Source organism: Ammospiza caudacuta, chromosome 21 (genome assembly GCF_027887145.1).
Source record: "Ammospiza caudacuta isolate bAmmCau1 chromosome 21, bAmmCau1.pri, whole genome shotgun sequence".
Classification (NCBI taxonomy): Eukaryota; Metazoa; Chordata; class Aves; order Passeriformes; family Passerellidae; genus Ammospiza; species Ammospiza caudacuta.
Genome location: NC_080613.1, coordinates 4,442,467 through 4,469,819, shown reverse-complemented (window position 1 = coordinate 4,469,819; position 27,353 = coordinate 4,442,467). Strand labels below are relative to the sequence as shown.

The 27,353-nt window shown below is 44.3% G+C and overlaps 1 protein-coding gene across 1 annotated transcript in view; it reads right to left on the bottom strand.

Annotated features, from left to right (window-relative positions):
• The window catches only part of RAPGEF1 (Rap guanine nucleotide exchange factor 1), an 84,761-nt gene that overhangs the window by 35,377 nt on the left and 22,031 nt on the right, over positions 1–27,353 (bottom strand). Inside the window, exons 2-9 of the mRNA XM_058818087.1 lie at positions 16,996–17,135; positions 12,652–12,830; positions 9,856–10,012; positions 5,381–5,469; positions 4,857–5,009; positions 3,382–3,505; positions 1,993–2,176; positions 923–1,438 (exon numbers count right to left, since the gene is read on the bottom strand). Of these exons, the coding sequence (XP_058674070.1) occupies positions 923–1,438; positions 1,993–2,176; positions 3,382–3,505; positions 4,857–5,009; positions 5,381–5,469; positions 9,856–10,012; positions 12,652–12,830; positions 16,996–17,135 (1,542 nt within the window). The remainder of the gene's footprint in view (positions 1–922; positions 1,439–1,992; positions 2,177–3,381; positions 3,506–4,856; positions 5,010–5,380; positions 5,470–9,855; positions 10,013–12,651; positions 12,831–16,995; positions 17,136–27,353) is intronic.

Here is a 27,353-nt window from a genome sequence, read left to right as displayed (position 1 = left end):
AGAAAGGAGCCAGAAGGCCAACTCAGCTCTTTGAAATCAGCTCTTCTCTTGGGCTGCCAGCCATGCAGTGTAATGCTCTTCCTCCAGATCTTGTAGACATTACCTCCTCATGCAATAGCCAGCCAGTGACCAGTAAAGCAAAATCTGCTGGACCTCTCTGTGCAGTCCACAGCCACCCCTGGCAGAGCACTGTGGCTGCCTGTTTGGCAAGAGGTTTCACATTTTTCAGCCATGAACATTAAGGAAATCAGAGGAAGGTTGTGAGCTTGAGATGTGGTCAGCCCTGGTGTGCCAGGAGTCTGGCTGGGGACAGGAGCCTTTGCTTTTAGAGGCTGTTTGTTTTAATGATGTGGGAAATTCTCAGGCATCCAAAGGAAATGAGATCCTGCAGCAAAACAGCAGTGCTGGAGTCTAGTTAATAGTGTTGTCTTGCACAGCTATGTGGGTGACTGTGCTCCTACTGCCAATAACTGCTCTGGCAGGGCTGGGTTTTGGACAGAAAAGCAGCCCTTTCTCTGAGCTCCTGGAGAGGATCCAACTCTCCCCTGCAGTGGGAAAACAAGATTGGGGAAGGGGGGAGGAAGCAAACTTAAAAAGGGAGAATAGAGCAGAAAGATCTGCAAGGCAGAGTGCCTCAAAGACTCACATTCAGGTGAACAGAGAAGTAACATGGTCTCACTGCAGTAAACAAGATGCTGTGTGATTCCAGGTCCCTTGGGCCTGGATCAGTCCTGGCCCCAGGAATCACCCCCTGCCCATCACAGCCCTGACATTTCCCCTCCATGTCTTTGACATTGACCAACTGCTTTGGACACTCAGACTCAAATAAGAGCATCACCACGATCACCACTACTTAGTGATGATCACAAGCACGACAACTGCAAGGTAAAAAACAAACCCCAACCAGAAACTCGCTTCTTACTGTGTTTGTTTTTCTTCTCTGGCAGAGGTGGCGGCTTTTCTGGGTCACTGTTCGAAACTGGAGCAGCAAAATCACCAATGAATCCCACTGGAGCTGAAGAGTTTCCTTGCTGGAAAGGCAGAACAGCAGCAAAGGGCGTGAAGGGCATGGAGGGGACGAGGGCGGCGCTCTGCAGGTCATCCTCGGAGATGTTGTCGTACTGGGATGGGTGCCTCTCGTAGGACACCCTGCAGCCCGAGCTCTCTGAGGTCTGCGAGGCTGCACTCCTCCTCTTCTTCTCTGGCAAAGCTGGGGGAGTCTCTGTTGGCTGTGCCACTCCTGGGAGGCTGCAGGGCTCCAGTGGAGGAGAGGAGCCCTGCGGGAGCTGGAACGTGTGTCCGTGGAAAGGGGAGCCAGACTCGCCCAGGGACTCTGGCAAGGGGCTGAGGACGCTGGGCCCCTGAGGAGGTATCTGATCAGTGTTGGAGAGGTCCTGCTGCAGGAATTCATAGTCTGGATCATAGTGATCTGATTGATCTGGGTAAACAGAGAATGATGTATTAGTTTCTCTCTTTTACTGTTTAGACCTTCTCAGTTCTGTCCCTCCCATTCTATCAGTTAATTAATCGGTTCATTTTAATCAGAGTGGAACTTCCTTGCAGCTGGGACCATCTTTTTACACCTTCTGTAACATCCAGACTTCATACAACTCATAATTAATTCTTTACACTAGCAAACAAATAACAAAAATTCAATAGGCAGACATCTGCAGACTTAATTTTTGTTATATTTATATTTTTATTTTCTCTCCTAGCATGTAGAAACCACACTGCTTTAGTCTACCAGGACTGTAATTTCTGCAGACAGGGCTGAAATGAAGAAAACACTCCACTTGAGAGCTGAATTGAGTTTGAGAACCATCACCTACAGCACGGGAAACACATCCCCTGGGCTTTTCCCTCTCTGAAACAGCTCCGCACTGAGCTGCCTGCAGCAACTCCACGCCAGCAGCTGCAAGTGCAGCGCACTGAGTCCATGAGCTCGTGCAGCTGAGCTGGCAGGGCAGAGCAGCCCCCAGCAGCCCCTCTTACCCAGAGTTTCACAGCTGGTGTTGCGGGAGCACTGCCCGCTGTCGCGGTCCAGCGACGAGAGCTGCTCGTCTGACTTGCTCAGCTTGCCAATGCTGCTGCACGGGGACAGCCGAGGAGACTCCCCCCCGTAGGAGTGGCTCCCGCCTGACAACCTCCTCTGGGCATAGCAGTCAACATCAAAATCCTTCAGGACAGAAATAAAAAAATAAAAACGTCAAATCATCATCACTCTTGGTAGCTCGCTAGTGAGGAAGATGCAGCTCGAGGAGCAAAGACCTCCCAGTGCTGCTGGCTCTCTCTAAGCTCAGGGAGAACACAGAAACTCTCTGATGTGGCAAACAGGGCATGCCAGGGAGCTCTGGGTGCTCTTGATTTCAAGCAGGGGTTCTGTAACCACACTGGACTTTACACGTGCTGAGAAGATGATCAAGTTCTTCACAGCTACCTGTGTCTGCTGTCTGTCCCAACACTGAGACAAGGGAATGACACTGCAAGACCTCTCACGACACACCTGGGCCTTTAGCAAATACTTGGTTACCTCACACAAAGAGAAAATAAACTACAGTGAGATACAACTTTCTGTGCCTATGTCTATGGGCCCATTTCAGAAATCACCTCAAGCTTATTAACCTGTGAGTGAACCCCTCACTACTCCCACTCCATCAGAACACCTTTAGTGTGACTGTAGTTTCAACTGAAGAGTGGCCACAGCTTATCTGAGTCAGCCAAATGGCTGTAGAGGCTCCCTAAGCCAGAGCTGAGGCTTTGGGGATGAGGACAAGATTTGATTTTTGTGCAATTTGATATGATTCAGGTCCTCACTGCTGAGCTAGTAAGTTCCTGAATGGGTAAAGCAAACCCAGCCATTTACAACCTCATAAACCCCAGACAAGCACAAGAAATTGAATGTGATTAACATGCATACAACTTTCCCATTTTTCTACCAGAAAATGTACAAATTTCCCCAAAGCACCAGCAGCAGTCAGAGCAGCAGCTCAAACTGCTGCTTGAGTTAAAAGATGTTTGAAATTGTGACTGGATGAAAATAAGTCTTTCAAGAGATGGTGAGACGTCAGGGAGCTCAACCAGCTGCTGTCCCCTGATCTATTGGCCATGGCAACACTCAGCCTCTCCCACCCTCACACTCTGCCACCCCTCAAGGCAACCAAGTTTGTAGCAATTTGTTAATTAAACACAACAACGCTGTAAAAAAAAAAAAAAAAAAAAACGCTGCCAACATTATTTATGACACTGCTGCTCCTGCCACTGCCACTCCCACTGCAGAATGCCTGGGACGAGCAGGGACCTGCAGCTCTCAGCATCTCCCTGAGCTTTTCTCCAGCTCACAGCACATTTCCCTTGGCTCTCACAACGGGGTTATGCCATTACCTGTCTGTTGATCCCAACAGGTAAACTGGACCCACTGGTAGCTCTGCTCATGGGGGCCACCACAGCCACTCTGGTTGGGGAAGGTGCAGACTGACGTTTTTTAGGGGGTAATGCTGGTGGAGGGCTGCAAGACACAACAGGAATTGATGTTTCCATCACTCTTCCAGAAAAAAAAAAAAAAAGGATTTTCAGAGGCTTCACGAGATGTTTTCCAGGAGCTTTTGTCAGCCAGGAGCTATTCAGCAAAAGGTATCCACTAAAAATATCGATTTAAGAATAGTCTCACAGGTAAGGTAACTCTCTTGTTAAGTGATTTATTTCTTAAGGTTGGTATTTCTCAAACAGAAACAAATACTGCTGCAAAAAGTATATTTAATGGAGTTAATTAGCATGGTAATTATTTCTTAATAAAAGCAGTGAAAATCCAAATTAAATGTTTTGGTTGACCCAAATATTGTTTCCATTCACAGAAGTCCCTCCCCCTCCTCAAACCTTCCAGATCTGAAAAATGCTCAAATTTTAACAGATTTACAGGACAGGAAAATTCTCTTTTTTGGTCTTTGCTTTCTTGGTGAACTTCAGGGAACAAAAGGGTCAGAGCTGCTTTCACTGTGCACTGTGAGGGCCCCCTGTTTTGGCATGAATCTGTGTCAGACCCACACATTTACAGTAATTTGTGAGAGTTTAACCCTTTGACTTTTAAGTTTTTGCTCCTATTGACACGTAATTCTGGTAGTCATCAAGCCTGAGAAGTTCCCAAGAGCACACATAGTCTGTTCTTGGAACATACCATAAAAATTTTATATAACCTTTGAGAATTCATAAAATACACAGAAATGTGATTCTTTTTGTCAGCCACAGCCGCATTTGCAAATTACCACAACACGTATTTTTCACACCAGCCATCAGCACCAGTACTAGAGGAGAAAAACAACACACACACACACAAACCTGCAAATTGGGGGTTTTCTCTTCCTTCTCAAAATAGAACACAGAAAGTTTCATGTGGTTACTCTCAGAACAGGGTAAGAACAACCAAGCACAAGGTCTTTTTTTTCACACACTCCTGGCTTTCACTCTTAAGCTGATAGGCAAAGCTGAACAACCTGGCTGTGCAGGACAGATTGGGAACTGCCCCTGAGGTTAAAGGAACATTTCCCATGGGATACAGCAGACCAAGACTGCACAGTGCGGAAATCACACAGTTTTATGTGAGGTTATATGGATTTATGTGATGCCTCTCATGTGTGGGTATCAGGGCATGGCATTATCCTCACATAAAAAGAAGGAAAAGACACAAAGAAATAATAAGAGAGAACACAAAGAGTGCAGGAGCAGGGAAGAATTGCTCTGGAGGACTGGAAATTCAAAAGTAACACAAACCCTCCCCTCTTGTGCACATTTTGCAAGATTGTTTAAAATCCAACAGGGTGGTGAGAGGCACTGGTGCTCTTTGGCTGGCTGGGCAGTGTTACCTGTTCTCTGCCACACGAATGCTGGGCAGAGGGGGTTTAGGAGGTGCAACTTCTTCATCCATGGAGTCAGTCAGCAGCTCGTTGGATTGAGTCATGTTTGTTGTTTTGTTGAGGATCTCCATTTCTCGGTCTGTAAGGGGAAGTTCTGATGGGCTGCAACACATGCAAAACACAGACTGTAAATCATAAACCACAGCTGGAACACAGCCCTGACAGACTCAAACCTATTTTAAATCATGTGCTATCAGACAGACACCTAGAGCAGAAGGCAGAATTTGCATCTGCAGGTGGAATTCCATGTATGTGCAGAGCTCAGAGTGCATGTGACACAAAGGGTGTTTCACTGCCAGATTTTGGTGTCTGTCCTATCATAGCACATTTAGTGATCCTACTGAAATGGACAGTGGCTACATAAAGAACACTACACCACCCTCTGTGAAGAGCAGCTGAGTGACTCCACTGTCAGCAGTCAGAAATTATCCCTTCTACATCAGTGCTGCCCACAGAAGAAATCAGTGACCCACCTGTCAGATTTACATGCTGGCAAACTGGGTTTAACTGGGCTTGTGGGAGAGGGATGCTCCTGCTTTTCAATCGTGAGTCTGACCAGCTCCTGATGGATGGAGAGAAGAAAAAGAGAATAATCATCATTTCATGAATGCTGCACTTAAACATCTCAGAACACAAAGAGATGCTACTGCAGTAAACTCTTGGTTATGGTTTAATGATGGTGTGGACACAGAGAGCTGAGCTGGGTGTAAGTCTGGTACAGAGCCACACAAATGATGCAGAACAGCTGCTGAGGAGCAGCCTGCACCCAGAGGAAGTTTTGGCAGCATTTGAGTGAAGTTCATTACCCTGAGTGAATGGGGATTCTGCACAAACCCACATGTGTGTGTTTTTGCTATGCTTCCTCTTTCCTCTGTCTCACAACTGTGTTCCAGTCCACACAACACCCTAAATAATGGCAAATTTGCTTTACATATATAAATCTAAGTACAAAACAGTCTTACCCAGTGGAGTACTTCATCTAGCCAAAACCAACATTAAATAATTGCTTTCTATTTTATAAATAAGAATGTATTTGCTTCAAAAAGCAAGTTTTCTGTAAAATGCCCCACCAAAAATTAAGCAGAGAATACCTTCATTAAAAGGCTGCTTCCCCTGAAGCTACCTTTTAACACATTAGTAATAGAAGACCTAATCATTCAAGAAGCTACTGCAGTGTATCTGTTATGGGCAGATAAGGCTCTGGATAAAGAGATAAGGGCATGATAATCCTGAACTCTAAGTCTGCCAGCAGTCAAAGCAACAATCATTCACGCCACAAAGACAGAGAGAACATTTCATGGATTTGTCTGAGGCTGACAAATACATCTCCAGCTCAGAGACACAAACACATGCCCCTCTTACAGGCAGCCTGGAAAACTGGCACTGCTTCCTGCCGCTATTGGCTTCCCAGCATGTTACACAAAGGAAACTGGAAGGGATCAATTTTAATTTTATTTATTTTAAAGCAGCCTGAAGTACAGTGTCATCATTCCAGTATCATCTTTGTGTCGTTGTCTGTGGAGCTTGGAAACACCTGGCATTGCCATCATCCCTCTGAGGAAGGAAAATACTCCAGTTCTGGCCCTTTTACATCAGGCTCTACTGAAAGCTGAAATTCCATGGGTTAACACACACACAACAAGAGGAGTAAGGAACAAACACCATCCAAGTGTCCACCACAGCTGACTTTGGTCTCCATGCCCTACTTACACTCCTGGTGTGAGCTGGTGCTCCAACACAGTACATCGTGTTAGCCAAAAATTCAGCTCTCCAGAACATCCCACACAGGGGGGAGGAAGAGGGAGCACAAACAGATGTCCATGGGGACTAAAATATGAAGATGAGGGACAGAGAGCCCTGGTGGGAACAGTGTGTTCTGGAAAGTGTCCTGATGAGTAACATCACTTGACTCTTCTGGCTGCATTTGGCATCATGGGGCTGAGTGATGACTCAATGGATTGCCACCTTTCTGCCCTCTGGGCAAAATTCCACTGCTGAAAAGGTTTTTGGAGATCCTCATGTACTTAAAGAGACTCAGGGTTGGAGTCTCTGGGGTAGTGGCCAGCGAGGACTGCAAACACACAGGAGCACAATAAGGGAAATAAAATATGTGGGCATTCAAACCGAAAGCCAAAATACTCCTTAAACATCCCCCTGAGAAGGCTGTGGAAGGGAAAGTGAATGTCTCCTTTTCCTTCACCTGAAACCAAAGCCAGGCCAACACTGCAGACTGTGGTGGTGGCTGTGCTGCAGCAGCACTGAGGAGCCCCAGACACTCAGGGCTGAAGTGCTCAGTTTTCCTATTTTGCCAATCATAATGGACACAAAGTTGTCTACCACATGGAAATGTAGGTTAAAATGGGAGAAAACCAACCCAATTTGGCTCAAAAGTATCTTCAGAATTATTCAAACCATTGGGACTGGGGGAGGAAAAACCCAAAGCACCTTCCAGTGGAGGCACCAAGGCATGACTGCAATTACCTGAGAGGATCACTTTCCCTTCCAACTTTGACAAATATCACCAGACCCTCAGTGTTTCTGCTCTCTGCTATCCCCAAATGAGAATCAGCATTTGGAAATCAAGCCAGAATCTTTAGCATACACATAGAGGTAATGTGCACACAACTGAGCCAGATGCACATTATGCTATTCCTTATCAGCAAGGAAAGAGATTCCTGCAGCAGTAATTAGAGATAATTAAAGCCTCTCTACAAACTGTGCTACTTCAGCAAGCTGAAAATTCCACAGTGAGATGGATTTTTGAGAAGTTATGTAATCAAACCAAGGATTTTTTCCCCTGCCTAGCAAAGCCCTAAAACATGAGATCAAAATATCAAGTAACAGAGGTGAACAAGAGTCTCCTTTATGTTTAATTCTGAAAATAAAGAAGTAAGCATTGAAATGTGGAAGTGGATCTTGTGTGATCTGCCAGAAAAACAAAACACAGGCTCTGCTGTGGAGAGAAGTGTCCATCATCTCAGTTCTGCTTCCACCAAATGTGGCTGGGCCTTGCTAAAATAAACTTTGTTCCTTGCTGTGCAGGAGGTGAAAGCATGCTGCTCCCAAATGCTGACCTCTTGATGGGCAAACACTCTCCCATCTCCCCAGACAGCCACACATCTGCTCTAGGGCTGACCAGACATGAGCCAGCTCCAACTGGAAGGCCAAAATAACTCAGTCTAAAAACAAAGCAGAGCCTGATTTAGCACTGCAAGGACATGTCCATGGATGCTCCAGTCTGGGCTGGCTCAAGAACAGACATCCCAGACCTTCCCCCATCCCAGAGCTTCTCCCAGTGTGCAGAGGACACAGCTCTGGCTGAAAGGCAACAGGTACCAAGGGTTTCAATACTGTTTGAAGTCAAAGAACAACTCCCAAGTTGTGTACCCAACTCTCCTGCAATGAGACCACATAGCTCTGATCCACATCTGGGGATAACACATCCCTCCCTGGGATTGTGCAGATTCACTCAGTGGTAACTCACCATTTGCTGGGGAATTACAGCACAGATTTTCACATCCTCCAAATTGCTGCTGAATTCCAGACTAACAGCAGCTGAGATTTTAGGCTAAACTCTTTTCCTCTCTCCTGCTGTGCAAATTTAAGGCCAGCTTTACTTTTAAAATGTGTAGCTTAAAGTTAAAGAGCATATTGTGCAAAATAATCCTAGAAAATCCATCTTCTTTAGGTGCTAGAAATGATTTGTTTCAAAGATATTTATTTAAAAGGCTCATAAAGTAATAGCAGACTTTAGTATCTGTGCTTGAGTGACATTAAAGAGATATCCAGATGAAGCAGACATCAAACCAAGAGGCTTGAAAATGTGACAGTCAAAGCCTGGGAGATCCACTTTGTTTTTACATTTGGCTCCATTTAATAAAACTGAGTCTGAGTACAGTGAAAGGTACCAGTTCCTGATCCTTAACTCCAGGTGATGCTGCAGTTCTTAAAACTCCATCCCAATTTTTCTTGTGATTTAAACATTCCCCTTTAAATTCAGCCCTGCTCCTGAAAGAGATTTAACTTCCTCTAAAGTTTCCAAAATAAGATTCCCAGGAGATAAGACTCCACTGGTGCCCTAAGCCCAGATCAACCAAACTTTACCAACAGTGCCAGGACAGGTGAGTGATCAGCCCAGGGACAGCCTGGGACACAGAAATAATGGGTACAAGAACCTTCCAGGGAGGAGGAAAGCCCACAGCTTGTCCAGGGTGGAAGAGGGAGGGAATGCTACAAGCAGGTCTGACAATGGACACAAAGGTTTCTGTTCAACGTTTCCATTAGCAATGTAAAACTAATCTGCACAAAACTGAGTTTAGCTCATCACCTGTTCCACACCCTAATCCAGCTGCTCAGAGTGGTGATGTACCACTGACAAATCCCTTGAAATTTCTCTTAAAAGATGGAGCTGGAGTCTTTCATTCTTTGTGGGCATTGACAAGGGAGCATTTTCATTTTATTTTGCTGAGACAGAAAATGTGCAAACCACGTCTTGTAATCTGCAGGGGAGACTGGGAATGACTTGCTGAAAATTTAATGCAACACTGAAGAAAGATCCATTGCTTCTTCCAATTCATCCAAATGCCAGGGTGAGCATGCCAGAAGTTCCCATTCAGAGCCAAACTGTGCTAGTCTTTAACCAGCACTCCAAAGAGGAACATTTAAGTTATGGAACAGTTGATTTAAGAGGTAAGTTTACTGAAGGCAGAAATAGGATCATCATATTTTACCTGCACTTAAAAACCTAGAAGAGATTAACTAGAAGAGGTCTGGTTTACACTAGAAGAGGTCTAATTTAAACTGGAAGAGGTTTAGTTTAAATTAGAAGGGGTCTAGTTTAAACTAGAAGGGGTCTAGTTGACACTAGAAGAGTTCAAGTTTACACAGATCTCTTCTAAAATACTTTACTATATGCTCTTTATAATAAAATTTACAACGTCTCACGTACCTTGACTCCATCCAGAACAGCTTTTATGACATCCTTCACTGTTGTGACCATCTCCTTGTCCTCTGAGTTCACCCCCTCCAGCATCACCTGGTCAGACCAGCGGATGAGGTTGGCCAGGCTCTGGTACACTCGGCTGTAGCAGGATGAGATGGCAGAACTGCACAGCAGGACAGGGAGCAGTTGAGGAAAAAAAAAAAAAAAAAAAAAGAGAACAAAAAGAAATTTTGGAGATGCTATCAAATGTTAGGAGAGTGAGTTTCACACTGTGCACTTCAGTGCTTTGCTCTCTGACACTCAGAATTTGTGTTGAGCAGGTGACAAAGCTCAGCTGCTCTCCTGTTCTCTAGCACCAAATGATGACAGTGTGAAGGTACAAACCACCAACAGCTCATTCCCAAGTATCAGAAGGAATTATCTAGGATGCAGGTTAACACAGCAATGCTAAAAACAATTCTTTCCATCTTAATTTACAGCTCCATCCTATGCCTTAACGTTAAAGATAAGTATTCAAGCCCTACATTTAAGTTATGTTATTTCAGTATTATCCTTCTTCCTTATTAGCTCTCCCCAAAACCAACTTGGACCACTGAGAGCTGACTCTATTCATTCCTTTACAAATCACTGCCTCACTGTTTATAATGCCTGAAAACATGTAATTAAAATTACTTCTTTAGAGAAACTGAACTGAATGAATTTCAGGTTTGAAAGAGGAAGGGTGTTGCTTTGTTTTGTTTTTAATGAGAAACAGAATTGAAGCTATTGTTCTGAAGGGGAAAGAAAAAAATGAGTTTTGGAAGGATGACAGCTTTAAATAAAAGTTAACTGTAACAACAGTGCTCCCAGGCATTTTCCTGGCCATTCTGAAAACACCGACTTCATTACTAAACAAGGTGTGTTAACAGCACTGCTGATGGCAACGCTTCAGCAATTCTTTGCCACGTTAAATCAATTTCAAACTGCATCAAAACCATAAACAGATAAGAGAAGGTGTAATCTTGCAATCATTACTGATACAAGTTGTTCCAAATCTTCCCATTTCTCTCTGCTATCCATTCTGCATTGGCTTAACTCCAGTAACTTCATTATCTGTGAGAAAAGAATCGAGCCCATGAGCTCCAATGAGTTTATTTAGGTGAATGAGGTTTGCAGGACTGGGGGAAGAACTACTGTCAAGTTTCAACCAGGGAATACAAACAATGGCAAGGATTTGATTGTTTGGTTGTTGTTTGGGGTTTTTTTTAAGGTTTGTTGCTTGCCATTTGTTCTCATTTTAAATGAAATTAGCTTGGTAGGAGATATTTCCTAAACAGGGCCCTCCCTCATCTCTTTCTAAGGCTTTGATTTCTTTGCCATTAATCTTCAGTCTGCTTCCTTCTAAGGAGGCAGTAATTGAAAGCCCATTTTGTGCAAGATTTAATTACTTTTTTCCTTGATGCAAATGCTTCCCCTAAAGCCAAAAGAAGTCCAACAATAATTGTAGGGCTTTCTTTGTCACTGACACAAGTCTTGCTCACTGTTCTTGCCATCAGAGTCACCCCTTTGTGTCCTGCCACAGGTAGGGAGAGAAGGACATGGCTTTTTGAGAAAACCAGATCCCCTTTTGGGTTTTTTTGGGAGGGTAAGCAAGGCAGGGCATGGGATCTGTGCTTTAATGCACAGTGTTTCCAGAAACAGAGACTTATCTCTGTGTAGAGGACATTCCCATTTTAACAGATTTATGGTTCAAAAGATCCAACCTCAACTGGATCTTACCTGTCCCAGCCACAGGTGTGATACTCACCCATTTCCTCCTTCCTTTTGCCCTGGCCTCAGCTCTGGGGCCAAACACAACTGAGCATCTCTGTTTGCAAAGTATTTGGCACCCAGTGCTACCCCAACTGCATTATAAACCTTCCCTGTGCCAGCACTGAAATAAGCATCTTGAAAGTAAAAAAAAATTGGAGCTATTTAATGGGAAAACAAACAGGAACAGCACAAAACCTGGCAGGATTTCAGGAACCAAACACCTGCATTTCTCTGCTTAGTTCTGTGCTTTCCTCTGTGTTAACTTTGCTCTTTCAGTATTATTCAACAATGTTTGTTTGTTTTCTGGAAATCAATTGCTCCAGCATCCATGGGCTGAACACCAACAATATCTCTGTGGCTTGGCAACACCACAAATTCTTATAAACCATGCTGAGCTTGGCTTTGGCAAATTTCTACTTCTTTCCTGGCTTCAAACCCACTGCCTAACTGGTAAAAACGTAATACACATAATCTGTTAAAACATAAAACAATAATCTGTTGAGTGAGGCAGGAATGAACTTGGACTGGTTAATCTGCTGAAGTACATCTATTTACTTCTGTATCTGATCCAGCAAAATCCAAAAAAAGCAGTTAAGAGTGCAGGCTCAGACTTCTGTAATATCAGGGTGGATAAACTGAGCACAAAAAAGGATTACTCTGAAGATAAACTCTTTTTTCAGGTGAAGCTATTGGATTTGTTAGCTTGTAGGATACCACCATGGACTGCAGAAACAGGAATAGCATCTGAAGAGAATCTCCCTCTGGAAAACAATGAATTTCTAAGTTTATGCTAAGAACCATCCCTTCCTCCACTCTGAAAGCAGCCTAATTTGCTTTATCTTTCCATGGCATGAGCTTCTTCACAGCAGGGAATCTGCTTTTAAATGATGTCTGAAAATAATTTAGTGAAAACAGGAGTCACTTCACCAGCATCTCCTGCCACGAGGTTCCTCAGATAAAGCAGGAGCCTGTTGGTCTGTCATGGCCCCTAAAGCCAAGGAGGAAACTCACCTTTGCTGGATTCGTGGGTCAGTCTGCACCAAGGGCAGGATGGCTTCCAGCACTTTACTGGCTGAGCCTGGCAGCATCTCCAGCACTTTGTTATCAATTGCCATTTTGTCCACAATAGTCTTAAAGTAGCGCAGTGCACTGACCACCTCCTTCTCCTTCTCCTCCAGCCATGATACATTCTGAAGAGGAGGGAAGAAATGCAGAGATTTGTTAAAATTTCAGTATTTTAAGGGCAGGGTTCCTTTAACAAACCCAAAGTTTGGTGACACTGAGGTGCTGTTCCAGGAGGAGTGGAAAAACCTCTTATTACCACAAACACTTTTAAATTTAATCACTACTCTTTCAAAGGAATAGTCAGTGCAAGATCACACCCTCACTTTAACCTTCAGAATTACCTGCATTCCAAACTGAAGGCTGATCTTGATCAGCTTTAGGCTAAGAATAACACCACTGATGACATCAAGGACACTGCTTTGAAACCCACACCCTAAACTGGGACAGAATGGTTTGGGTTGGAAGGGACTTTAAAGCCCACCTGGGCAGGAACACCTTTCACTATGCCAGGCTGTCCAAGCCCCATCCAACCTGGCCTGGGACACTTCCAGGGATGGGACAGCCCAAGTTGTGCCAGGGCCCTACCACCCTCATAGGGAAGAATTTCTTCCTAAATCTAACCTAAACCTGCCCTCTGTCAATTTAAAGGCAACACCCCTTGTCCAATTACTACATGTCCTTGTAAAATACATGAAAACACCCAAATAAACTCCACTCTGATGAGCCTCCAACCTGAATCATTTTGTGATGCTGCTGGAAGAAGAGAACTCACACAATTTCCACGAGGACCAACTGTAAAAGCTAAGTTTTGGCATTGGTGAATGAATGTTGCAGAAGGGAACAATTCATTGGAATAAAGCTGAGTTGTGGTCACTAATTTCTGTGCCACCACAAACACAAAAGGAAGAAATTCAGAAGTGACACATGATACCTCAATGGCATTCTGGACAGGGATAGTTTTTTAAAAGTTTACAACAGTATGCCTGGAGGACTTTTAAGGCCACAAGTAGTTTCTAAGTGAGATTTAAAATAACTACTGAGCACTGCTAGAAAAGGAGCAGAGAGCTTAGCAGAGTCAGATTTCATCCATTATCTCCTCAGCTTCAGGAATTAATGACCTATGGGCACTGTGTGCTCCCCATATTCCTGTCAGCTGTTAAACTGCTGCTTTTCTACAAAATCAGGCCAGCAGCCCAAAAGGTTTTAGGAAGAACAATTTATAGGCAGCACTGGTTAGTAATTTGGGGCCAGTTGCATAAAAGGGTTAGAATCCCAAGTTCCATCTTGCTCCAACTTCAGAAGTCTAAGTCCCAATCCAAGAACTGCAAACCACCCTGTCATTTTCCATCTCGTCTGGGCAGTGCCCAAAATCTGCTGCTGCTTCCCCTTTGGACAACACTTCTTGCCAGGAACCTCAAGTTCTGATCTACAGCCCACAGTGCCCTGAACTCCCTTCCTTGCTGAGGAGAATCCTGGCAACCCACTGGGATAAAAAAATGACATTTCCCATTCTGCAGGGATGTGCCCTCACCACTGCAGAGTTTATTCCAGGATACAGAATCTTAAAAACATTTAGGTTGGAAATGACCTCCAGGATCACTGAGTCCAACCATTAATCTATGGAGAGCCTCAGCCTCCTCCAAGGTTTTGCACTTCATATGAAATGATCACACATTTTAGGGATCAGAGGGTCTGTAAATTCCCTGGGTAAGTACGACCATGGTCCAGCAGTCAAAGCTCTCAAACAGAAGTGAAAAAATGCAGACTGCAGTTCCTGCTCCCATGGCTGTTTATGGGTTTCATTCAACAACTGTTTCCTGTAGAAAGGCTTGTGACTTAATAGCTTAAACACTCTCCTGGTGCACAGAAGGGATGGGCCTGACAGAGTTCAGGGCTGAGAATGACAACTGGAAACACAAATCCTTCCTCTGAGCACACCAAGGGATGTGAATCCAGACACTGCCTGGGACACAGCCCTTTCTTTTATTTTTTATTTTTTGGGTTTTTTTCCCTCTCCTTTGGGTGACATTCCCAGGAGCACTTTGTAATGAATCCTCTTCCAAAGTCCAAAGTATCATACATAGAAGTGCACAGAACCATGGAATGGTTTGGGTTGGAAGAGATCTTAAATCTCATCTCATTCCACCCCTGCCACAGCTTCCACCAGAGCAGACTGCCCCAGGTCTGTCCAACCTGCCCTGAACACTCCCAGGGATGGGGCAGCCTCCCATTTCTCTTTGGGACATTAAATGGGAAAAAGTTACAACCCAGGCAAAACAGCATCTCCTCTAAATCCCTGCCTGACACATATAGACATTTCTGGATGATTTCTGAAATTTTCCCTTAATAATCAAATTGCAAATGCATCATGTATGAGACACAGCTGACCCAGAAAGGGTCACAGTGAGCTGTACAGAATACACCCAATTACAAAAGCTGGAATCATCCCTTTTTTCCTTACATTTTGGCAGTGTAAAACCTATCGTAAGTCTGTATATAGCACGGAAGGACACTCCTGTTCCTACAACAGGACAAGAATCACCAAGTTCAGGGGACAAAAGGAGGTTCTAAAAAGAAAAGAACATCTCCAATGTTGTCCCCATCCAGATATAAAGGGGAAGAGGAGATGATGATGTTGGCATGAGCTGAGCATATCCTTCAGCTTACACATCGTGATTTTACATTAATTTTTAGTATTGCTATTTCTGCTCTACAGTGATTATCTACTTCAAGAGCACAAAAATAGCATCTTAAGTACTTAAGAGGGAGAAAAGGATGATATTTGGTTTATCAAGTGAGCCTTCGGACAGAAGAGCTCCCGTTTGTCAACTGATGTCTGTGTTCCAGTGAGAAAAACTGGCAACAATCCAGGTCCATCCTCTTCCCCACTCTCTCCCCTAAAGCTAATGAGCTGACTACATCCAACTAATTGATTAGTTGGGCAGTAGCTATTAAAATAGGTAAGGAATGAACCAGAAATCAACAATATTTTGCAGTATAAAGATGAATGCAGTTTAAATAATCATGTACAGTAATTAAAAAATATTTCAAGTGTTTTGTTTTCCAACTAAAAAATCCCAATCTGTACATAAAAAATTATTTTAACGTCCAGCATGGCTTATTAGTAAATCCTCTTGCACTGTTTTTAGGGGAAAAATAGAAAAGCAAAAACTTCATCTATTATTAACATGCATTTGCTATAGACCACATTTTGAAAAGGGCTCTTCATTTTCTAATGTATTTAATGTGGTCACACATCAATTTAAAGGAAGGCTGCTAAATTATCTCAAGATACCATCCTGAAACATCATTGGAATTAAAAGCCTTCAAGGAGTACTCTCAGGGTTGTCTTGGGGTTTTTTAGTTTTATTTTTAAATAGCACTCAGCAATGCAAGGTGTTTGGCTCCCTAGAAAGCAATTCCACAGTCTCCTGGGGAAAAATCCCTCATCATCTTTCATCTGATGGGGCAGAATAGGGTGAGGAAGGCTGCAGAGACTTCTCTGGGTGTTAAGCAAGTCATAAAACCTAACAAAACTTTATCTTGCTGGCTGTTCTCAGTAACTCCACAACAACTCCCAGCAGAGATAATCTGAAAAATTCTGCATGTCTGGCACTGAGCACTGGATGAGACTTAACAGCTGAGAATGATGTTTAATTATCCTAAACAACCTCAACTGTTCTTAACTTCTGGCTTCAATTTGTACTTGAAAACTGACTGCAACAGTGCTGCCACAGAGAAAGTCTCCAGCTACATAATCAGGTCACAACAGGAGAGGAGATAACACAGATCAGTTTGTGACCTCATTGCTTAGAGGACCTGGAGTACATTTGTTCTGGGGAACATTGTGCTGGATCAGCAGCTGCTCCAACACCTCTGTGGGACTCTCCCTGCTGGTGTCACCAGGGATTGAGCACATCTTTGGAGCAGCTTCAAGGACGTGCTTGCCTGGGTCTGGGGTTTTTCAGAGGATCACACCCCAAACCAGGCAGCTCTTTGGAAGCACAACCCACAGGGTGTGCATGTGGGGAGGATGTGTCAGCCCATACACCACGTTCCATAATGAGATATTTAAATGCTTGTGGAAGGAGGTCTCATCATGCTCTGCAAAGGGAAGCACATGCCTTGATTTAATACTACACAGGGCTGTTTATAGGTAACCATAAAATGACCCTGAGGATCCCCGAGCTGCAGAATTATGCACAGGACAAATTCACACACCAGATTATGATAGACTGAGTACCAGAAAGCAAGAACCCATCAGGATAACAGAACACGGCCTTTGCTTACTTTGTTCACTGACTTCTCTGGTGTTTTCACTGTCAGGTCAACTTGCTTTCCTTTCTTTGAGGGTGTTCTCTTTATTTTTGGTGAATGAAACTTGCCCTTCAACTTCATGGTGAACGAGGAGAGATGGGAACGCTCGGAATCTAGAAAGACACAGAAAAGCATTTCTGGATTAGGGCAAATATGATGAAACCAGGGATGTGTTACAGCATTATCTGGAAGACACTTGCACCATGTAAATTTATTGAGTAGAACACAATAAAGAAAATTAACAAACTGCTGCTCTATATTATGTTTCAAACCACAACACCACCATAATTTCCTGCTTTCCTCAACCACAATATCAACATCATTTCCTGCTTTCCCTTGGAGGCAGGGACAGAGGGACTGCTACAGCTCTGTGCCTTGGAGGGAAGAGGGAAAACACCTCTCTTAAAGCACTTATCTCCAGAAGGTCCTGAAGTACTTTACAAAGCAGGCAATCATCGTGCCTCTCTGGCAGATGAGCAGTGAGCCCAGGGGATGAAGTGACTCCTTCACAGCCCCTGGCAGAGCAGAGCCCTTGGCTGTGGGTCAGTGCAGGGCTCTGCCTGCTACTGGGACCTGGCTGAACACAGTCCCAGGTCATGCCCTGCCCGGGATGATGATCTCTACCCACTCTGCAGCATCAATTTTGAATGTGGCCCCATGGATAATGTGAACAAAATTGCCAGCCCTTGTCATCTGCAATGGATTTCACTTCCACTGTACCAGAAAAAATGGAGGAACCTCTTTGATACCTAATACTGGGGCATCCTTCAAGGAACTGAACTGCAGAAGTGCTCAGCCCTTTTAGAAATTGTATTTTCATTGTTTTTTGAATACCTAAAAGAAGTCTTAAAGGTTTGCAATCATGCCATATGCAGACTTATCGTTGAAATATATTTTTATCTGTTTAACCATGAAGCTAAATAAAACTAAGCTAAAAACTAAAAACTAATCTGCCTCGTAGAGTGCAGTTTAGAAAGTATTTTGAGCGAAGAGCACTTTAATAAATGAAGGTCTGAGTTGCTCTCTAGTGACCCAGATAATTCAGCAGAAGTTACCCAACTTGTCTCTAACTACATTATGAAGAAAAGCACACAGTTTTGCTGCGTGTTTAATTTTTCTTTTAGATTATTTGAGCATTAGCTGCACTGGCTGTAATGAGTGCAGAGGACAGCCCCACGCATGCAGCACTGCAGCACCTCGTTAGCATGCAGGCTGCAAAAAGCAAAGGCTGCTGAGTCAAATCTAGCAACCAGCAGCTAAATACCACAGAGCAAGTGCTCTTCCTGGCACTCAGAAACCACCTAACCACAGCCCAAGGAAAGGAACCTGGCTCCCTTTGAACCTGGTTCCCTCTAGCATGTTCTGACCCTCTGTGAGCACACAGCACTCTGGTTGGGGACGTCCTCCAGACCAGGATTTTGCATCCTACAAATGGGAGCTGTGTGAGCACCCATCCTAATCTAGTCTGGCTGCAGAGCTGTTCTCCACTTACAGGAGTGAATGTTTTCCTAAGGTTTTCTTTGTGTCCTAAAGTCCTGTTTAGTGCTCTGAGGAGGGAGGCACTAAAACCTTGGCCACTGCAGATAAATCCAGGCGTATCAGTTGGCCTCTGAAGAATCACTTGCAGCAGCTGGCACCCCAACTTAGCAACAATTTACGTCAGTGCTTTACATCCACAAGAGGATCTCCAAACCTTTAAAACCTCTCTGTCTCCACAGGGTGCTGAAGGTCACCACTGAAGAGAGTTCCTGGCTGCTGTGATAACACTCTTGAGCTCCTCCTCATTAAATAATTTGTATTTATTCCATACACCATATGAGAATTTCCATATTTGCACGCATACACGCACTTGCCATGAAAAGTCACCGCTCTGAATTAATTTTTTTGAGAACTGGCAAACAATTACAATAATTAATCTGCAGGGAAGTAATGGTGACAGCAACAAATTGTGTCTGGCTCCTCCACAGGCTGCAGTGAGATCCAAACTGCTGCTTTCAGTAAGACAACACTCAATGCCTGCAAAACCCTTGGTCACCTATTGTGATAATTTTGAGTTGTAGGGATAAGATATTTGGAAGGGGAAAAGATTTCTAAAGATTACCATTTCCTTTTCTCCTTGCCACCAGACATCTCTACACACTTTCCTGGGGCAAGCACGTGAATGGCTGAATCACCATGTCTGGGTGGTCAGGACCCTCAAAAAGGAGATGCCACCAGAGAAAGCTCCTTTTCTGCTGACAGCACATCCTCTCCACCACCACCAGCAGCCAACCACTGCTCCTTTGCTCTTTTTATCCTTTGGTCACAGCAAACACCAAATCATTAGTGTGCCACACTCTGAGGGGAGACAGACACACAGAGCAAGGACAGAAGCAAGTGGCTGGAGCAGAATGGGAACTGCTTAAAATAGTACTGAAGTAAACCAGCTGACATTTGCAAAAATAATAAATGTTATTGTCTGAACAGCCCTGCTAAGTCCTGCTTTGAAGATCACAAATTAATGCAGCTTTTTACTGCCATGGCTTTCTGTCTACACCAAGCACTTTCCAGCTCTCATCTGCTCACAAGTTTCTGATGCATTTGCAGTTAAACAAATGAGTCACAAACCAATATTCTCTCACACTCAATTACACTTAGCACTTAAAATAGCGCTTTTCTTGTTCCAAGCACATTACAAACACATCCTTCTCATCCTTTAACAGTCAGGCCTTAACCTCGCTCTGCAGATGGGAAGCAGGCACAGAGGTGAAGCAACTTGTCTAAGCAGAGCAGAGGGTGAGTCAGTGACTCTGGTGCAGCATCTCCATCATTTTGCAGGCCCTCAGCCTCTCCCCCTGTTCAGGGATCAAGCTCTGGAGCTCCTGTGATTATGTTCAGTGAATGCCAACAGAATTATTCGGCACACTGGGCTTTACAGTTTGCAAGCTGATACATCATTCAAGCATTATAAACAGAATTTGCTGTGTAATGAATCTGGATGAAGTGGTATAAAAGAGAAGTGACACTTGAGCAGGGAGGGATTCCAGCTCACAGGTGTAAGGGACCTAAGCTTTTACAGATGAAGCCTGAAATTCTCCTCCAAAGGGCACAGCTGAGTAAGTTCCTAGACTGGTTACCACAGCACTGGTCTGCCTTGAAAAAGTAACTTTTTTATACAATATTCTAATTGAAATAGCCTACATGTCCTGTATGTCTGTCCAGTTAAAAAGTTCAAACAGCACAGCATGCCTTTATAGATTAAATAATTTGATAACATACACAAAGGCAGAAAACAGAGCCATGCAGTGGCTCAAACCACTTCTGTCCCTCTGCTCCTTCCGGCCTATCTACAGTAACCAAACCCCTTAATGCAGCATTGAGATTGTTCTTAGCTTGGGAGTTTGCCCACTGGAAATTATTCTATCATATTACCCTTGCCTCTTGTTGATGAATAGCCAGCAGTGTTTAGCTGGAGTCTCAGCACTGGCTTTTTCCTCTCTGGTGTGCAGGAGGAGGGTACCCTACACTTACTTCTATGATGTGTCCAAATATTTGTGAGATGAATGGAAAAAGTCAGGGTAATAAACTCAATGAAGTGATTTCAACTGGAAGGGGGAAAAAGTTGTATCAAAGTATTTCTGTCTCAAAGGAACCACTGACTTTCCATCCCCTCATATTTCATCTGTCTGGATGCTCTCTCCTGCTGGAAAAAAAAAAAAAGCCCTTCAAAATGACTTTATTATAGATCTGAGTTTCTTGATTTCTGCCTGGAAGCTTCACTACGTCACTGGTTTCACAGCTAATTCCATCCCCTGTCAGTGAGGCTCCTGCTGCTGAACGTGCTCCAGCTGTTGAGTCACGGCCCTGCTCAGCTCCAGGCGTGTGTCTGGGCTCTGACCACACACACAGCACCACGGAGCTGCTCTGACACTCCTGCTCCAACCAGCCCTGCTGCCAGGTGTGCCCAGAGGGGCTCTCAGTGTCCCCGCAGCTCTTGGACCAGGCAGACCACGGCTGAGGAGACCATGGTCAACCAGGAGCCACCGATTCCCCACCAGCCCCCCAACTCCAGCAACTGCTGCTCCAGTCTGCCAACAGAAAGCCAGACCTGGTGAGAAAACAACTGCAGGTTGAAAACAACAGTGGATTAAAAGGGAAGGCAGATAAATCAGCTTATGTGCTTGTGGGAGAAGGAACTAAGGCTGCTTAGGAGAAAGCCTGCAAGTCAAAGCCCAACATCCACCTCTGCCATAGTCAAATGGTTACTCTCCACTTGGGTTCAAATGAAGGCCAGGATAAGTCAAAAACACACACAGGCTGGTGAATTCCACCAAGCTAAGCCAGAAGCAAAGCTTTAAAGTCAAAGTGAAAGTTCAGCCTTTTACAGAGCTCAGTCACAGCAGAGTTTCCATCTGCTGGGTCCCACTCTCCAGCCTCCTGTACCAGCACAGGGGAGCTTCAGAAATAATGGGAAATAATGCCCTGCCTGCTTCTGCACCTCCTGGTCCTGTTTTTGTCACTACTATTCCATGGCAGGGAGGCTCCAGCAGCTGGGACAAGCTTCTCAACCTGTGTAGTGCCTGGATCATATAAAACTAATTGAAAATAGACTTATTTTTAATCAAAACCCCACAAACTTCAGAATACAGTACCTTTTCTTTCCTTCACCTGAAAAACTAAGCCTTCCATCTTCTCTCACCCTCTGTGTGTTCAGACACCAAAACCCTGCAGCTTTAGAGGGGACACAACCTTAAAAAGGGTTATAGTTCATTTTCCAGTTTGTCCTGACTCTTGCAGCTTGTTAGAAAAAAACGAAGTGGAGTCTAAAAACCTTATTCCACAAATGGTTCCTTTTTCAAAGGCCATTTAGGTCTCTGCTGGATGCACATATTTTAAAGCTATCAGATTAAAAATAACAGGGGACATCTCTCCCCATGTCATAATGAAGCTATTGTGCACATTTTTAATCAACTGCTCCTGCCACTTTTGCCACGAGTCCTTTGAAGGCAGCAGTGACTTATGTAATGAGTTACACAACGATGCCCATTAAAATGGCATTTGTTCCCTTGGGCTCAGCTCCATCACTTGAGAAGACAAAAGGCAAGTTGCAAGGCTTCAGCTAAACCCTAGCTGACAGGGACTTTAAGGGTTCTGAAGCAAAAGGCAAAAATAACGAGGCAGAGTTCAAAACGACCTTTCTGGTGAGGATGTCTGTGCTGCGATGCAGCACCCAGCGAGAGGCTCTGGGGCTACTCAGGATGCAATTCTGCTCTCAGAAACACAGGAAAACAGGTGATTCAGGATGGGCAGAACGGCACATGAGAGCTTACCACAATAATCACAAAACATTCTGCAAAGCAAACGCCTTCCCAGATTGTATATAAATATTACTACAATTCCCAACATCTTCCTCCCACCCTCAGGCCAAGGGCTGTATCTGTTACATACCTGCAAGCTCACAGATCTGGGGGACTGTGCACTGGCTAAAGCTTTTGTGCTCTCTTGTAATGTAAATATTAAAATCAGTGACTGACAGAAAATCCAAGCCTTTGAGCTTTGCAGGAAACAGCAGAGTTCCTCTGCAGAAGAGCTGGCACAGGAGGCACAGTGTGATGCTCACCAGTGAGCTGTGGGCAACAGAAAACGACTGCAGGGGCACTTGTAAAAATAAATTCTAATAATCCTGTCTTGTGACAAAATGTTTGAGCCTGCCAAAGAGTAGTTGTGAAAGTGGAGAGCAAGCACGGGGCTTCAAGGAGGGTTGAAGACACAGATGAGGAGGACCCCAGATAAATTCTCCACCCTTTCACACCCGCAGTGTGTTGCCAGCTCTTCCATTACACTGCACACAGCCTTCAGCTTCTTTTCACACCCTCTTTCTCCAGAAGTCCTGAGGATGTTTAGAAGCCTAAAAACGCTGATATGCAGCACTTGTGCAATGCTGTGTGTTCCCAAAAGTATGAACTGGGATCCTGAGTACAGAAAAGACAGAATGTGACAGAACAGAATTAAAATATCCCTTTTAAATGTATTGGCATATCACTGCTGCATCATGGGTGCTCAAAAGCCTCAGACCTGCTACTCCCAGCTCTGTGAGTTTGCTTTCCTCAACTTTGCCATTATCCCCAGAGACTGAAGCAAGAGAATTAAAGCAGAAACAAAAAATAGACCTGGTAGAGGACCTGGAAAGGAAAAAAAAAGGGAGGGTCCAATGTCAATGAGGAAGTTTGCCCACCCTAACCTTTGTACCTTAGGTGGAGTTGTTTGTAAGCTGCTCCAAGTCCTTCTCCAGGGAATCCAACTGCTAGGAGAGCCGCCAGGTTTTAGAGGAAAACCATGGAGGAAGGGCAGCTGAGAATCAAACAATTGTTCTCGAGTGCTAAAGAAACTTTTCCTCTACCATCACGTCACCTTGGAAGCAGCCAGCTTTGGGGAGCGGAAAGACCGACTGCCCTTTTTCTTTTCTGGCAACATTACAGTGAATGAGCATAAACCAGTGAGCATTAATGATGTGCAATGACAGCACACAAACTTCTCTGGAAAAGGGAGGCTCAGTTCCCTCTCAGCTGGCCACGCGATGCTCACTGACTCACAGGCTTCATTATTTTTATGCCGCCCTCTGGGGCCTCCAGAGGAAGCAAAACATTTTTATTTGTCAGAGAGCACATTTTTATTTTGATTTTTTTTTTTTTCTTCCTAAGCAGCCATGAATGAGGGATCTCCAGCTGCAGCAACCTCACGTGGAAAGAGCCTGCAGTGTTTGCAAGGGAATTGGAAGGCAGAGAGGGTAACTTATCAATTCAGCCACGTCTCCCAACTGCTCTGAAAGGACTGGGTTGGTCAACAACATTAATTTTATGGTGCATTAGCATTACAGCTCTTTTTTCTTCCAGTATCATATCTGGAAGCAAATCTTCAGGTTGCAAGGAAGATTCACACCATCAAGTAGCATGTTCAGAGCAGCTGACCAGATTCCCCTTTACTCGTCTTTTTGCCTGGTATTTCAGAACAGAGAAGTCTCTCTGTATGCAGATAAACCAGGAATCCTTTACCTGCTGAACACTGCAGCAGTATTGCTCAACTGATTTATAGGGGAGAAAAAAGAAAACAAAAAGGCAAAAAGCTACAATAAATCAAATAAGGAGAGATTTAAGGAAGTAAAACTGCTACCCAAGTTCAGTTTCCTGCAGCACACCAAAACTGTCTTTGAGATTTCTTTTTGAACAAGATAGTGTAATTTATTGATAAATAGCAGACAGGACTTCTGCTGTGGTTTATCAAAAGCTGCTCCAGCAGACTGGTGCCATATCAACCCCCAAGCAGAAACACCACAATCACCAGCAAACCTTTGTGCAGCATCTGGCGAGTCTCTGGTAATTTCCCATCTAAGAACTGATTTTGCACAGCCCTGCAAGCCCCAGAGAACTGATGGGATTACAACACTGGTAATGTGACTCGTAACTATCCCAGTGCCAACAGCACTAGAACAACAAGAGACTCAAGTAGCCTCCAACACCAACATGAACAATGTGGTCCTTGCTCACCCTGTTCTACCCATGAAAGCCACCAAGGATGTTAACTAAACATTTAGTTTTAAATGAAGAAAATAATCCAGCTACCAGGCATAGCATCTGCATGACTTCAGCAAACAGCTCCTAGCACAGAAATTGCAACGGTTGGGAGGGAATCTGCTGAATTTCCCTGCTCACCAAACATGACTTAATATGGGGTCTGTGGGCATCCCCACTTGTCTAGCAGCTTTTGGAGGACATGGTCATGACAGTGATTCAGACAGCTAAAAATAAAGCCCTGCAGGCACAAGTGCGTGCGCAGCACCTGAGTCACTCCGGGCTGCAGGAGCCAAAGCTCATCTGTTTCATTGACACCATGGCCAAGCAAAACCCCTCATCACTGAGCTCTGCTTCAACTCCTTCTCCCCTCCTCTCATTTTCTCAACCATGTTTAAGTTCTTCCCAAAAAAATCTTTGCTGGGGTTGTGTTTCAGTCCTGCGGCCGGTCAGCTTTGAAACTCGGAGCTGAAAGATTATAACCCAATGTTGCTGGAGCTGTTTATTCATCTCCAAGGTGACAGGGTGTCGTCACAGGCACTCGGCGGGACACCAAGCAGAAAGGCATTATTTCAGATGCTTTAGGGAAAAGCCTAATTGCTCACAACCTGGCCATAGGTTCAGCAGCTGACAAACAAGGTTGTAAATGGAGCCTTGGCTTCTTGTCTGCCCCACAGCACCGGCTCTGAATGGGAAAAACTCAGCCCTCTTTCATCCTTGGAGAGTAACCTCTGCTCTCATTCATTAGGCAATGGAAAAAAAAAAAAAAAAAAAAAGAAAGAAGCTGGCTCAGATCTGCCTGACACAATTTCCAGTTGCTTTGGACATTACTAATTATAGTCATCTTTATTTTTGACCTCTGATTACAGACTCTTTGCACATTCAATATGAATAGCAAAGATAACCCCTCTTTTCTAGTAGGCTTGGGAGGAACCTTATACCCTGCCCAAGAGCCACCACCCACACTCATCTGAGCTGAGCACAAGAAATAAGACAAAAACATGGAAAGCATCTGCTTAAACATGCTCAGTTTTACTTCCTTCTTTAGCAAGTGCCACAGATCAAGGGCAGCAGTCCAGGTGAGAGTGTGATGTAAGCTCTTTTCCATGCATGCCCCAAGATGAGCTAACTGCTCCACGCAGGAGCCTCATTTCTCACTGTTCTGACTAGCACTGTATCCTCAGGGCTCAAATGCTGAAAAGCAGATATTCACTTCAGTGAGATTAAACATGTCTGCACAACTCCAGTGCACCATGCTGGGGGCTCACATCTCTTCACGAGAGAGAAAAAAAATGAATTTCAGGAACCAAGCCAGCACTATCTCCTAGAGGCACTACTGCAATACCAGTGTAAATTTCCCTAATATTGCTTACTCAATAAAACAAGGCATCACAGGAGGGCTATGCAAATCCCTCAACTTTGAAGTAGTGCTCTCCTGTTGCCCCAAAGGAGCAGCTCTATCTCCACACACCAGACAAGTGTGTGTGTGTGAAGTGATACAGGGCACTGCAGGTGTGAAATTTCTGATGTAATCAGGTCAGGAGCTGCTCTGACATTATTGTTGTGCTGCTCCACGAAGGGTTAAGAAGCTGCAGGCCATATCCTCAATTCCATACTCTGCTCTGTACCTGATAGGATCTGCAACCAAACCACCAGCTTTATTGCCTGCCTACGGGCAGGAGAAAATATTAGTCTTCTATAAGCATGATTTGGAACATCAGTGCCTCCAGCAAGGGGAAACTGAGATGTTAATTGAACTGAGCAGCCCAGGAGGGAGCTCCCTCTTCCCTTCCTTAGCTGTAGGATTAGCACATCCCTACATCACCATGGCAGGAAACATGAAGCACCTTAGGGAGTCTAAGTGGGATGTCTGCCTTTCACTTTGCTGCACATTAAAGTTACTTTAACAGTAAACAACTATTTGTGGCAGCTTTCTATTTAATGCCATCTCCTCATGACTGAATTAAAATCTGCTGGTCTACAGACAACAGGTTTCAAGGTAAAGGCACACTGACACCTGTAGTTCTCCCCACTCTTTCTGGCAAATCCTGACTTTGAAAGATACAGAAGACTGAACTTCTGCAGCAGCAAACCCCAGCAGATTTGTCCAAACATCATCAACAACATGAAGGGAGTCTGAAGGAATCCATCCCATCTCTAACTCATCTCAGCCTACTGGAGGCTTGAGGTTTCAGTAGGAGGAAACAGCCACTAGAATTTTACTTGTTAATTTAATTTTGAAGAAAAAGCAGCTATTCCCCAGCTGCTTCAGAACATTACTCAGCCTAATGCAGTGACAAGTCTGAAAACCCACTTAACAAGGTGATACCTGAGCCTGATTTCTTTGGCACATCACTCTTTGCTGGCATATCTTGTATCACCCTATCTGTATTTAACAGTTACTGTCATCTTTAATGGAAATTCCCAATATGGGGCCCTACTAAGAATCAGTTTCAATTTTTCGAAGAACTTTCAGTTTGCTCACACTGGAAGCTGGCCTGAATCTCAAGAAGAAATACCTTCCACGCTCATATACAACAACCCAACAGCTAAAGGGAACCCAGCTCAGGCTGAATTTCACCAAAACCAAAGCAGAACCTTATCTCAGCATCTCTTTACAATCTTGCTGAAACCATTCTCTTATCACAGAATAAATCTTGGTGAATTAATAGCTACTTGAGTGATGTTTTTACCAACAGCCCATTTCCTGATCATATCCCATGCCATTCAGGGCATGGCATCAGGTTTCAAAAGTGAGATCTTGCCCATGAGCCAGCCAGGAAG